Source organism: Serinus canaria, chromosome 3 (genome assembly GCF_022539315.1).
Source record: "Serinus canaria isolate serCan28SL12 chromosome 3, serCan2020, whole genome shotgun sequence".
NCBI classification, from domain to species: Eukaryota; Metazoa; Chordata; class Aves; order Passeriformes; family Fringillidae; genus Serinus; species Serinus canaria.
Genome location: NC_066316.1, coordinates 32,315,896 through 32,331,450, shown reverse-complemented (window position 1 = coordinate 32,331,450; position 15,555 = coordinate 32,315,896). Strand labels below are relative to the sequence as shown.

General features: G+C 36.1%; 1 protein-coding gene across 2 annotated transcripts in view; it reads right to left on the bottom strand.

Annotated features, from left to right (window-relative positions):
- The window catches only part of PRKN (parkin RBR E3 ubiquitin protein ligase), a 678,491-nt gene that overhangs the window by 348,155 nt on the left and 314,781 nt on the right, over positions 1 to 15,555 (bottom strand). For both annotated transcript variants that reach the window (XM_030235709.2, XM_018915631.2), the window contains exon 6: positions 312 to 427. In XM_030235709.2, coding sequence (XP_030091569.1) covers positions 312 to 427 — 116 coding nt within the window. The remainder of the gene's footprint in view (positions 1 to 311; positions 428 to 15,555) is intronic.

Sequence of the window (15,555 nt, the reverse complement as noted above, 5' to 3'; positions counted from 1 at the left end):
TCTTGAATACATATTAGCAGAAAATATCTACACACTTATGCCACTATCTTGAGCTCTTGAGGTTTTAGTTAGAACTAAAGCAGTCAGATTTCCACCTGCAACATGACTAAGGCACAAAAATATGAACTGCAATTTTACCAACTAAACAAATAACACACTTGAAAACATGACCCATTTTTCACCACGCTACCAGGGAAAAAAATCCCAGCTTTTAAAAAGGAAAATGAGCAAAGAAAAAGAGGCTTTTTGAAAGTGATAAGTACTCTGAAGAACTGAGACTGTACATCTCTGACAATTTTTGTTGTACTTACCTAATATCTGTGCATGTTATACATGTGATACAGCGGCTGTTTGTTGTAACGAGGTTCAGAGCCACAGATGTTTCACTGTCAGCGGTTGGGTGTGCTCCACATTTAAAGTAAAACTCCTGAAATATTGAAGGAGAGATAAAGAGAAGATTACATACCTGCTGCTGAGGACCTTGCTTTATCTTTGGTTAACTGACATTTGAGAGAACAGACAAATCACCACTGCCAACAGCAAGGAGGACAGTCATTAGGAAAGGTTTACAGGGCATCCCTTGCAGAAATACCAGTCTAGATGTGGATTTTGTTTAGCACCTTTCCTAGCAAAGAAGATATCAGTGTGACACATTCAGTGATCTTCTGGATTTATGAAAAAACCAAAACCATTTAATCTAGATTTTTTTAATCAAAGACAAAATACTAATCAATTTCAATATGTATTAATATTGCCACTATCATTTCTTGTTACAGATATTACCATTTTCTGAACTTTAAAACATATAATTTTGGCTCTAAAATAGTGAAGTCTGGCCTTGCTGGGACAGGATGAAGGAAAAAAAAATTACAGCTACTGTCAACTTCTTTAGAGTGAAAAAGTCACATCCAGACCTCAGCATCAGGAATGATCCAAAAGCCATGAAAAAGCTGTGCTAAGTGTTTGCTGGTGTTACTCCCAGCTCCTACCTAGACAATGGGGACAAAATTGAAACAAAAAACAACCATTTTTTTAAAAAACAAAATCCCCTTTGTGATGCTGGACATTTTTAAGATACAATTTTAACATCTTAATAAAGGAAAGCTCTACCTCTCTTGTAGCCCATCTAACATTTGCCAATGTACAGTGTTTGAATCAAGTTGCTTTAGCCTCTTCGACTGCCTTCATTAGCATAATATTTTTCACACAAATGTGGGTTTTGTTCTCTTTTCTACTGCACCCCAGGGAAGGCCATATGAAACACACTATTTTTTGACAGGATTTTGTTACAAGAAATTGTTCTAAGTGTCCAAATCACTCTTAGCACCCATAAATAAAAGCAGTCTGAAGACACATGCTTTGCAATTGGAGACACAGATTAAAGTTTGTAATTTCTTTGTTGCTCTGAGACCATCTTTCCAGTAACAAATTGTGGAGGCTTGTAATGAAAACAAGGTATACATAAATGTGAATTGGAACTTAAGGGTATAAAATACTGGAAGAAAGGATAAGAAGGCATAAAAGAATGACAATTGGTGACAACATCAAGATACTGACATCACAGTTTATTCTCAAGAAACCTGGCCTTGGTAAAAAAATACTAAGAAAACAAGGAAAAAATCCCAAACAAACTGCAGCAAGGGAAGAAAAAAAAAGGCAGGAAAAAATCAGCAGCAATTGCTAATGACTTTCAAAAGTGGGACAGGATGAAGGAAAAAAAATTACAGCTACTGTCAACTTCTTTATAGTGAAAAAGTCACATTCAGGCCTCAGCCTGAATCAGGAATGATCCAAAAGTCATGAAAAAGACGTGCTAGGTGTTTCCTAGTCCCACTCCCAGTTCCTACCTAGACAATGTGGGTACAAATTGCAGCACCCACTAATACATGAGTAAAAGAGAATGTGTGGGTGAATGAGAATGAAAAAAATCAGTTTTTTTAATACAAAATCCCTTTTCCCTCTCTACATCTTTGCACAATTTCCTGCAATACTGTACTAAAAGCAATCCAGACAGACTCTTACTTTCTCAATGCCTACAGCCTTGCAGTATGGAGTTCTTTTCATTTCCAAAGCTGTCATTTACTAGTTTGGTTTTTTTCTCAGTGGTGATGATCATTTAGCCATATTGTGTATTTCTACATAAGACAAATATAGTGCTATGCAATACCATGCCACTCTAAGGTGGACTCTGGTCACTGGGATATGAGAAGTATTAATGTAACCTTCCTCCTGGGTTAGTTCCTCCTGTTTGTCACAGAAGAGCTGATGTATGCAACAGATTCACCAACATATTCATACCCCACAGTAAGTGAAGGGCACAGTGTCTGATGCATGTCTTAGCAGCATTTTAAGAGAAGCATGTGGCAAGAGCACAGTTTAAAAGCAACTCTATTCTTTAAAGTAACTGGTCACAAGTCTTTTGAAATAAGTCACCAGTACACATTTCTACACAGCTAAACTATCTTTTTGTCCTGTTTCATAAGGAAGGAAGTAGTCCCAGTCAAGAAAATATGCCTAAAGTCATTCTTAGACAAAGTTTTTGCCCTTTTTCAAGACACAACTTTTAAATCTCAGCTTAACTTGAAGCACTTCAGCTTCAAGTGAGTCAACACATTCATCCAGAATAGATGATAACCTTAACCAATCTATAACTTCAATTTATTTTCAACCTTTAAAAATGTATCCATTGATCTTTGCATTATTTGCTAATAGGTTTTGGAGCTTAAGTTTCTTTGCCCTTTAATTTGAATTTATTTTGTTTGAATTAAATGTTAAGAAGGATTTATTTCAGTGCAGAAGATATATATTTCTTTGCTTCAGTACATCTTCTGAGTACAACTAAAAGAATATTGATAAATCACAATTCCAGAAGAGGTAAACTATGGGCAAGGAAACATAAAAAAAAATGTTGATAAAAGTACTTACCAAAGATAATCAAAACTTATTTGGATCACGAAAAAAAAAGAGAAAAGTTATTAAACTCTGAACCAATGGAAATAGATTTAGATGTCTTTTTGTCCCTAATGAGCATCTGTTTGGTGATTCTAATTGCTTTTGATAATACCTCATGATTGTTCTTGTCATGAAAGGTACTTAATGAAGAAGGTAAATAAAATTATGCAATTCTTATTCCAGGGAAAGATGGACAGAAAGTGAAAAATAGTCAAGAGTCTTGTGCTACAGTCCCAAAATACTTCTGCTATATCATTAGGAAAATGACTTCTCAATATTTCTATTTATCAGCCCAAACACTGCTTTAAGAAAACCCTTCTAATTAAATTTATGATGTGCTTCAGTGTTGCTGAATTGAGAACATTATGGAATGTGAAAGCACCGTTTAATACAACAAAAGAAAATCTTGCCAATTTCCAAAGCTATCCATTGAAAGACTCCCTGCTTGACTAAACTGCAATTAAAGAAATAGTAAATCTTAATATTAAATACAAACAGAACAGAGGGCTCATTAAAAATATAGGGAAAAAAACCCACAAGATGATGTGTCAAGTATTTTTTCAGAAGTAATCCTGAAGATTAAAGAATAAAAGAGTTATTCACAACAGACATGTTGAGACTAGCAGTACACCCTTGAAAATCAAACACTATCAACCCACACAAAGCACAGTTCTACACAATCAATGCTACATTCTGTCTCTGGAGATCTCAGGCCTCAGTGCTGTGCTGGGAGTTCAGAAGTCCAGGGAAAGTTTGGAACCAAATATGCAGTGTGCTCTGAGTGCCTGCAGTAGTGTGGACGTCATTTCCAGATTTTTTAATATTTCTTTTTCTCTGCAGTAATACGCATTCCATCTGTTTAAAAGCTTTTAAAAGTCACGAAACCAATTAAGTTTCCAGCTGCATATGAAAGTTTATGTTGCCTGGTTTTGCACATTGCATAAATACACAACTCACAAGTATTTATTTGTTCAATCTACCAGATTTTCGAGAGACTTAGCACACTTCTTTTTATGCCAGGGCATATACCTATGAAGTTAACACTGCAGATAACCCATCAGCACAAGCTGCTTTTTAATTGCTTTCAGCAATTAAATTACCAAAAGCAAAATATAAGACAGAAGAGCATAGCCACTTCCCACTCTTCAGCTTTGCATTTCACCAGGCATGGAAATGTAGCTATTCTTTTATTTTGTCTTTCACCCAGTGTATGGAAGACTAAGGAGGGAAATTTCCCTGATTTTTTAATCCAAATAATTTCTGGTCCAATGTTAATCTCTGGACAGGCATAGAGACCTAGGAGTCAGCCAATTTAAGACTAACATTCTAAATTATCCTCAAACCATAAAATTCATACAAGCAGTAGTTACTTCTTAAGGTTGGTATCAAAGTGTGTCTAAACCTATGCTATATGAGCCAGTATTTTCTTAATGTTGACTTTATAATAAAAAAAAAACAAACTCCAAACCTTACAAAAAACACAGAAGGAACTAAAATTCATACAGTCAACACCAGTAAGTGACGAGTTCTAAAATATTTTAAAATAGAATAAATCACATTATTCCTCCTTTCTGCACATATGGTTTGAGTACAAAAAACTTTCTGACAATTGTAAGTATTGCTGTTCAGCAATGAGTAAGGATGGCAAGGAATTACTGCAAAAGCAGAGACAAAATTTAGTGCTTTTCTTAGTTCTAAAAGTGAGCAGTTTTATGCTCACCTTCTACTGCAGTGAATACCTTTAGATCATTTTCTTGCCTAGAGGCATAGGTCCCATGAAATTGTGAACATTCTATTTAACACTATAAATGTCTTCCTTTTGGCAGTGTATCTGATAGATTGTTATTCAGAGAAGGGAGCAGGCATCACTCTTACATACTCTGTCATATTCTTCACTCCCGTTATCGCTTTTGTGTCACACAACATCATAAAAAGTGCACAAGGGAAGAAAAGGTTCAAAGATACATGGTCAGTGTTAGGTCCTTTTTATGAAACTCAAGAACAAAATGCTCAAATTTTTCAAACCCCTCCAAACCTTCTTTGATGTTTTAGTAAAAGTGTTTCTCTGTAAACTCTGTCTTTTCAAACAAACCAGGTGTTTACATACCTCTAACTGCTGATGGTGACTGAACTGTCTTCTATACGGTCTAGTAATCAACATAAGTAAGTCATAATCAACAAAGTCATACACAAACCATCAGGGGAAGGCAGTCTGAAAAAGGCTTAGAAGAAAATTTACCCTTTTGATATATGCTCTTTCTCCAGTTTACTCCACTGTCAGAAAAAACCCACCAGTCTTGGCTAAGCACCACCAAGACAGCCTGCACTTTGGCTGGTGTACAACACATACACATAGAAATACACATTCCTCTTCTTCTTCTCATTACTGCTCCACTTTCTCCTGTGAGCAAACACTATTTTGCTTGTCTCTGCCTACTGGAAGGTATCTTGCTCATAATAGTGTCAGTTCCCCCATGCACCTTACCAAATACTACCAAGAACCTCAAATCAGGTACTTGAGCGTGGTAAGCATCACCTGGTACCATTTAATTGGTAACTGCTACTCTGCATGGCTTGGCTTTGCTAAGCTAGCACTGAGACCTAAACAGTTGCTGAGATCAAAGGAGAAAGTTATTACCCAAAAAACAAATATTTGCAATAGAGTTGGGTTTATGGTAAAAAACAACATAAATAAAACAAAAGCATTCCGATAGCTACCTGCATTTTAAACACGCAAATTCTTCAGTCTCCTCTACATTGGGAATTAATCTGGAACTGTTATATTACTTGTAGATGAGAAGTTAACCTTCGGCTCTGCTCCTGTCATCAGTGCTATTCCCTTTCAAGACCCTCTCCTTTCAAGAACATTTTTCTCCTATTTGAGATTCCAATAAAAATCAAACCTTTTCTCTGTGGATATCCTGTGATTCTTAAATTGATGCTTGATCATGATATCATTGATGTAAATGTTATTCCCAAGGGCAGCTGACTTCCCTAAACTGAAAAATGCAGCTTCCCCTGGGCAGCTAAGTGGATCCCCTCCTAGGCAAACAAGGGATAAATAGAGCTCTCATGGCTCAGTGGTTAAGGACAAATAAACAGTTTACGCATTTTAAAGGGAAAAGATTTATGCATAGTATTAAATCCGCATTTAAACTGAATCAGGTAGATCCTTAAGTCTGTTTCAATGTTAAAAGAAATACATGAATTGATCACTACAAGCAGTATAATAAAGCATGTGATTAGTTGCTAATGTTCTATTAAGATTTAGCAGAAAAGTATTCAAGGTTATTAAGTGACAGTGGATTTGAAGTTCCTTAGCATAGATTTTAGGAATAGTTCAACGCAATTATTAAATATGCTGATCACTTTAATCCTTTATATACAAAAATAATACCAATCTCTAAAAAGCGTAATTATCACACTCAGACAGCATTTCCTCACCATAAAAAGATCCCAACGAACTTGAAGTCATTTTTCCTGCTAGAAAGAGAAGACCCTGTGAAAATTCAATACCTGATCTCAGACCTAAACATTCAGAATGGAATCAGAAAAAAATCATCAGCAAGAATGAAAAGACAAGCATGCCACCAATACAGCATACTTTATATACGTTTCTACAGAAATTTCCCCAACCCTTCCACTTTCACAGAATCCCTGTTGTTGAACATGCCAGAGATGGCAATTCATAGTCAAAAGTGTGGACTTCAAAAGAAATGCCTTTATGGGAGGTAAGGAGAAAAAATTATATTCCAAGAGAGATCAAATGTTATATAACAAGCCTTGCTAAAATCCTGCCAGTAACTAAATGACCTCAAAGATAAGTTGAAGGATATTCTGATGCAAAGAAAGACAATAAAGTGCTAATATAATTAATTTAAATATAAGTGCTATGTACTTATTTAATTTGGCAAGAAACAAAAGCAGCATAAAAATGTAGAAGAATTATGAGCATTTTTCTAGTATCTGCTTTCTGACTGAACCCCTTTGCCCTTCTCAAAATGCCTCTGCCTAAGAAGATTTGTTATTCATAACAAAAGCTCTTTAGGATGAGTATCTTTTGTCAACTCTTTGCTCAGGCTTGGTCTTGGTGAAAACATCAACTTTGACCTGAGTGAAGGATGGAGGATGGAGGGAGTGAACTTTTAAAATTATTATTACATTTTTGAGATGAGTAGCATTCAGGGGCAGAAATGCTATCCTCCTGCATTTTTAAAGACATTCTCTTCCTTTCAATTAGAACACTTGCAATCTAAATGTGTCCAAGTGACTAAAAGACACATATTTCAGAGAAAGAAGGGTCAGTATCTTTTATAATATCTCCTTTTATTTCTTGGTTGACTTTAATTGAGCTCACATAAGAAAAACATTAAAAATACACAGTTCCACTTTTTGTTTCAGAACTTAACATATTCACCATGCCTTTTATTCAGTTGAGTATATCAAAACCAATTTGTTGCATAATAATTATTTGAACAGAAAGCCTTTGATATGGAAAGCATTTGAGTGTAGCAGGATTATGGAACAGGGAATATACATACTACTCATGAATCTTTACAAGACAAAGCATTTCAGTTCTGACCAAGTCACTTAAAACCAAGATTTAGAAATATAAAAATGCATCTAAAACTCATCATAAATAATTTTCATGAGACACTTTTAGGGATTGAAAATAGAAACAAACTATTGTCACCCTACCCAAATCTCACTTTTATCCACATTCTTAAAAACAAAAAGAGAAAAAATCAAGCTAAAACCAAATCTGTTTATGTATTTATTACCCTTGCCAAGGAAAAAGATTTCCATCTTTCATTTTCCACAATTCGCTGGAAGAGCAGGGGTATTGTTCAAAAATTTTTAACAGGACAGTTATGGTACCAGTATTCAGTTTTATTCAGACATTTGATGTGATAGAACCAAGATTATTGATGATTGAAAAAAGCTTGCCTTTCTTTTTCCACACTAAAACCCTGTCAAGTTATTGATTTGTTTTAAAATCTAAAGAGAGGAGAAAGATATATTTAAGATTAAAATAACTGGCATGATAGGTTATTAACTGTACATGTTTATAATGACACCTGCTCTGAATAGAACATGAAACTCTAATTTTCTAGGAATTTTCTGTATAAGGAAAGCAATAAGAAATATAGCACCCATCATGCAATTTTCTTTTCTTGTCTACTAGAAACAACACAGTGGAAAAATAGAACACAAGTGCCTTGGGAATCCCTTAGCTGCTGCTGCCCACACAATACTACTTCAACCACGCAGGAAAATACTCTGTGGGAAAGTGACTTTTCACATTTTTATCAGCAACAATTCTTATTTGCTTTGCTCATTTAAAGGCAAGCTCAGAACACACATGCTTTATTTCTCTGCAAGTGGTGACTCGAGCTCAAACAATTCTGTCCCCGATTCTGCTGTGCTTCCCTCAAGCAGCAGTATTTCCATGACACAAATGCAGTACCACCCAGTTCTTTTATCACCCATTTTCTCAAAATATAGACAAAGAAATGAAGGCTGTAGGGCACTGTGTGTCCTTATAATTGATCTTTGCCTGGAATGTTACCTTGTAGTGGAATCAAAGGTCCTATAGACAGCCAATCCAAAAAATTGACTAACTAATAAGTCACAGGTATTGCAAGGCCTGAGGCATGTAAAAATACAGTAAGATATTTTAAGTAAATAACTTTTCAATCAGAACAGCCATGCTTTCATATAAAACAATATGAAAGCTTTACACATTCCTTTCTCTGAAAGAATGCAAACTCTTCCCCTTCCCTTCTCCTAACTCTTTTCATCCATCCATCTATCAATGCAATCTCTGATCAACACTAACTTTTGCGGTGAACCCAGACTGCAAGTGTCAGGATGATGAAATTACCTTGCCCAGACTCCAGAGCCCAACCCAAATGGTTCTGTTGAATTTGTTCACCAGCGTGTATGAAACAGATTCTTTTGGAAAAATTCCTTTGAATTACTTGAGCCATAGAAAAAGTCTCAGTTTCAGAGTAGCTTCTTACAACACGTTATAACCATCATAGCCTGAACACTAGTGCTGATTCCTAGGACTAAAACTTTCCCATCAGCCTCTTTTAAAGTAGAATCCAACTGTCTAAATTTGTTATCAAGTGTTTCCTGTGGAGAATAAACCCTTTACTTTGAGCTTAATTTCCTCTGGCAATCAGACTTGAATTTTTATGTGAACAAAAACCATGAAAAGGGCTCAAGGAGAGAAGAAACTAAGAATACTACATGATAGCAGATCCTCAGGCTGTGCTTCTTATGGCACAAAAAGTTGCTTTCAATTACAGGTTTGAGTGATTTGTTTATCTTCCAACCATGTTAGCAAGCACTTAGGGTAAAGACAGTGATCAAAGCTTCAAAATCACTACAGGAAAAAAATCTAAAAAGTACAAGAGACAGGACTCCTATACTTGAGCTATAAATATTGTACAGGTGACATTTGATTGTAAGGTCTCTCAAAGAAGCTTCAGAAGCCCACAGAGTTAGTAAATCATAATGCCTCAGTAATCCACATAATTTCTTTAATTGACCATTACTTTTTCTTGAGTATTCTATATGACAGGAGTAATTCCATAGTCTAGTCTGTTATTACTGATGATTTTTCTGCAACATATACAATAGATTCCCATCTATCTGATCATGTCACAACTGAAAAATTTAAGTTTTATCCATGCCTTGATATCAAAGAAACTGGATAGGTTTGAAGCTTCAAAAAAAGGTATTTTTATCCCAATAGGTATTTAAAAAACGACTGTTATTTTTGGGTTTAGGTTTCCAGCCTTTAACTAATATCACCTATGTACTAGAGCCTCAGATCCATCCATTAAACATATAGATGATCTACAAGTCTCTAACACAGCTGAAAGACAGTACTAAGACACCTTTCATTTAGCACTATGGCTGCCTCAAGGGGAGCATCAGTATTTATGTGATGACACTGGGCAGACAGAATTAGGCTGTAATACTACAGGAGTGACTCTTTACCTCATCTCTGTGTCTTCAGCTTTGAAAAATGGGACAGTTTGTTCTGTCATCTTCCCAAAGCCTGCCATAGATCAGGATGTGAATGAGGACGAACCAGCCAAGACTGCCCAGCTACAATGGAAACAGTGAGAGGAGGAGAGGCAGGAAATGGCAGAAATATTATTCTCTCCCTCTGTACATGGCATATTTTCCTTCTCAGAATATTCAAAAAATGTTTGGCACTTCCTGCATGTTCTGTGGATAGACAGTGGGGGAATTTTTAGTTCTGTTTGCCACCCAGAATTTTGCAGTTCTTCTTCTGACGCATGTTTTTTTGTCATGACTTTACACTCTTAGTGCAACTACAGCTGTTCTGTCCTTAAGTCTTAACTGAGTTCTGCTAAACTATTTGGGTTATTATTCTCCTAATATTCTCCTTTCCACAAAAATGCTAAGGAGCAGGTCTTGTTTCCTACCAACAGAGGTAATGTCTAACTCACATAGAACAAGAAACGTCCAACTATAATATTTGAGAAAATTTTTGCAAAGTTTTTCCAATAGTTATTTTTTTCAGGTTTGTTCAATTGCCAAAGTTGATGGGGTTTCAATTAATTTTAGTAAATTAAGAATTTTTTCCCTTCCCCTGCTTTCCTAGGTTAAATATTTTCTTCTGCATGGATTGAGAAGACAGATGGAATATTTCTGCAGTACCACACAAACTGAGACTTTCTTAAAACAAAAAGTAACCAAAATACTCTGTACAATTGCCAAAATGTATGATATACAGAAAAAGGAGCAATGATGCCAAATATAATCACATGAATACATTTATGCTAATAGTTGACTCATATTGCCATCTTCCAAGAAGGGGAGAGGACTATGCATATGTTTAGCTAATTTTATTCATTTCAGCTAAGTAAAACCTGTATATAACCCTACACAAGGAACAACTATTTCTTCCACTTCACTGCAAAGAGAAAAACAGGAATTATTGTCAAGATAAGTATTTTAGTCAGTATTTTAAATAGCAAAATTTGAACTATAATAACACTAGCATAAACACCTCACAAACTTAAGAAATACAAATATATGTCCAGTGTTTTACATGACTCACACATTAAAAAATCCAAATTCACACAGTGTTGCTCTGGAGATGAATAAATCCCTATCTAATAAAATGGCACTATAGCCTAAAGTCTTGAAAAACTTTCCCCAGAGGTTCTTACAGGCTCCTAGCAGCACTTGAAAGGTACAGAAGGCTGCTGAAAATGTAGTGGGTAGAAGGGACAAACAAACAAGCTTCGGAAAAAAACCCACCAAAATCCACCCTTCTCTTTAGCTAATCTTGTACTGCAAAATCTCTTAAGTCTCTGCAGCAAACTGAGTTTTCTGACATTTAATTTTATGCTGTCATCACCCTGTTTTCAAATATATTTCCTATATGCAATATATACATATAAGCTAGATGCAATATATATGCAAGATGAGGTAGAAAACATAAGTCACAGTGGGAAATTAATTAGCTCCTGTATAATCTTGTTGGGAAAAAAAAAAAAAATCCATGTTTGCATACTGTTACCTACAGTTTCTAGCATAAGAAATCTGAAAAATGCAGTAAGTAAGTTAAACAAGCATTTACCACAAAAGCCATATTTCATGTACATACCAGTAGAGAAGAAGCCAACATTTCTCTGTAGATGACAGCACAGTGTCATATTTGAAAAGTTGTTTTGCACTATTAAGGCCAGAAAGATGGGGACATTCTTCCTTTAAGATCATTTAATGCATAGATGTATCATCTAGTGTAGATGGCTGTTTGCATAAATTTAGTATAATGCTGATGAAGTCTTGATAGACTGTTTTTACTAATGAGAATTAATTTGCTTTTTCTAGCAAACCATTGTCTCTTCTCATTGTCTTCACTGTAAAAACAAGCACAAAAAAACCCCCATGTTTTTTTTCTAAATTAAAAAATCCAGAAGATAATAAAGCTTCATCTACACTAGCAAACAGCTTATCAAAGACTATCCAAGGGCATTTTAGACTGACTGAACAGTCACCCATACAGTCACAGGGTTAGCAAGGTCCCTCACACGTTTTAGATGGCACCAACAGCACATGGCCCAGGCAAAGCCAAGGAGCAGGCACACCCAGGCAGGTCTGTGGCTTCCATCCCTGTTTTAAGGACTGAGAAAACTTACTAACTATAGATAAGCTATGGCCTTCAGGCTTGAGAAATTTTCCCAGCAATGTTTGACCTTGTAGACCTCCGAGGAGCATTAAATGGGGCATGGCTTTGCATATCTCTCTACTTCTGGAAACATTATCTTCCTAACTGCTGCTAATTCCCAGTCCAATTTTCTCTAGTCTTCTGACCAGCCAGGCAACTGATGGCAGAAGCCTTGTACCCTTCTCCATTGCAAAACAGTTTTGGCTCCACAATTCTTTTAAAATGATTTCTACCCACAGGAATAGCATGTAAATATATACTTAATCAAAAGAATTTACTTTAATAAAAATTCATGCCCTCACTCTGAAAGAACAGTGATTTAGTTTGAAAACGTGACTAAAAATTGTTTTACACAACAGCAAATCTTTAAAAGAGCATAAACAGCTCTTGAATGATTTCCCCAAACAACACACGTTAAGTTCTGCATTTGACATTTCAAAAATTATTTTTATTGTAAGATCTGTCTTGCAAACTAAAATGGTCAAAGTTTAGAGCTGAAAATTATCTCAAAAATCTATTTAAGAAAAAAAAAGAGAAGAACCTGCTCAACTTTTAAATGTGTTTATTACTAAACATTTTTACTTCAATTTTATGTAAGGAAAAGGGATAATTTGAGCTATACCAAAATCATTGTCTTGTAATGGGATACTAGAAAAATAAAAAAGAGCACATTACCAAAGACATTAAACAAAAACAATTGTCTACATGCATTGTCTTAGTCAGAGAATTTCAAACACACCATGTTGAGCCCCCAGGGCTGTGAGTTTCAAGCTGACCCTGACTTACATGCATGTGGTGGCAGAGCCAGACACAGAAATCCAGATCTGCTTCACTCCTCTTCCAAGGTAGGATGTAGAGCATGCAGAGGTAGCTGAGCCAGCAGTACAAATTTGGTCTCACAATGTTGTGTTTGTGCAAACATAACAAGTCTAATATAACATTTATGACACATCTTTTTTCAGACTCCAAAATTCTCCCATAGATGGCATAAGCAATTAATCAGCCAGCGTCCACCAAACACTGCCCTCTGCTTGCCCCTGCCTTCACAGTTTCCTCACTGCTGTTCTTTCTGTACTGACATTGTCTCATTTAATAGCAGCAAGCTCACAACTTGGAAACAAACTTTCCATCATGCTGCCTACATATTCATGAATATGTAGTAGAGAGGTAGGAAGACCTTGGACAAGTACATCACATAAAATTATCCCTTTGGGGCAATTAATAGTCAAAGTGAGAATTACAATTGTCTGAAAAACACACACTTCATTCTAAAGTTCAGGCATGCAAATTATAAAAAGTGTGTTCTTTAAATTTCAGAGAGAAGTTATAGACAGATATCAGGTGTGGTTTTGCCTTCTCTGCTGCACATGTTTACAGTTTTAACAACTCATTTAACCACTATCACACTATGATCCAGTCTGAGGAAATTAACCTCACCACTTAAACAGGCCCTACCACAGAAAAGATGGTCCAGCCCATACAATGACAAGTAATCTGCCCAGCCACTTTTTTTCCAATCCATTATAGGACCTGCCTCAGCAACACCTTGGAAAACACACACATTTACACAGAAAGTAGAAAACCTGTATTCAGCTCTTTCCTGAGCACACAGAGCTCTTTACTCAGCTCCAAGCAGGGTGGGTATGCAACTGCATTCCTACAGACAGAAATACCTACTCATGTGCTCAATATTTTATCCAGCCTGACACATCAAATGCTTCATTAGTGCTGAACTCAGAGACTGGAGCACAGGACAGTACAGCCCAGCACAATGCACTCAAGATTACCACCTGCAAAAGAAGCGAAGCCCTAAAGAAGATCCCCTGTGCTGCTCCCATTGGTGATTCTGGTCTGTTTCAGACAAAAGGCACAGAAGCCACAACTGCTCTCAGTCACAAGCCAGTAGTGATGGTGGTAACAGTGATTTTGCAGTAACTTAACAGTTAAAGCACCTTTTCTCCATGGACCACAGGAAACAAGCAGCAAACTTATCTCAAAAGACCACCCTCAATAAAATTAATTCCAAAGAAGCAGACACTCCCTCCAAACTAAGTTGGTTCAGGTCCCTGCATGGACTGTTATCAAGAACAGGATTAGGGCTGTGGCTTTACCTTGTTGAGAGCTGGGAGATCAGTAACATTGAGTGCAATTTTGTCAACTTTTCCACGTGTTTCCCTTGCTCTTGAAGAACATAAGCAGAGAGAAAAGAAATCGATGGACAATAGGATACCACAGATATAACACATCAATGTTTTCTTGAAACTGAAAGAGAGTTCTAGCTGTGTAATTCTCAACCATCTACGAACCTGAACCAGGCTGGAACTGAATTCCCAACAGGCACCCTAAAACATCGTGGTCCAAAACTGGGCAGGCAGCAAGTCCATCCTAATGGTATAAAAACAATCTAACCTTCTCTAGATGCATGAAAAATAAGCAAAAACTAATACAGAACAATAAATGTCATTGCCAAAGTATGCCATCTCCTAGGTAACCCTCACTGTTCACTCTGATCTTCTCCCAGTCACAGGAGCTTTCTCAAAACCAAGCTGAGAAAAAGGCCTTCAAGGTGCCTCTGCTCATGGCAGGAAGTTGGAACTAGACAAATCTTTAAGATCCCCTCCAACTCAAACCATTCTATAAGTCATTCAAAGCATGCTCCAAGATGCTAGTTAAAATACTCAGAATTAACTCAGTTTCTGATGTATATGACATTTTATAATCTAAAAAAATGAAAAAAAATAACAGAGGAAATAGTATTACTTTAAATACAGTTGTAAACATTATGTTAATGTATGTGGTTTGTTTGATTGTAAGAGATTTCAGCCTTGCAATTTTTACCACTTTAACTTGTGGATGCTTTTTTGGGGTGGTTAGGGGTTTTTCTTTGGGGTGAGGGGAGAGGATAATATGGATGAAATGTTTTCTGTCATGGCTCTTCTCTTGTTCACATACTTTGTATGTATATTCCTATATATTTTCAAGAAGTACTTAAGAATTTTAAAGTTACTTACAAAACAACATACTTTGATTTAAAGTTTAAATAAACTGTATAAATTTATTAGGTCAGGTTTCTCTGAGCTAAAAGAAAAGGTTAAAAGATTCTCACAGACAAAAATGCTCCAGCAAAATCTGTAAATTGCAAGAATTAAGTTATCACAACAAATCCTTATTGACAGGTTAGTGATCCTGCAAGCAATGCACTACTGCCTACCAGTATTTAAGAATAAGCTTCCAGAAATCAATTTGTTTGTGGGTGCCACCTCTAATACACATAAAAGTCATAGCACCTTTAATAGGTATCTCCACAGCAAATCTCATTACTTTTCCCCATTTAAAAACTCAAATGCATGTGGGATGAATATTTTTGTTTGTAAAGAATGAGA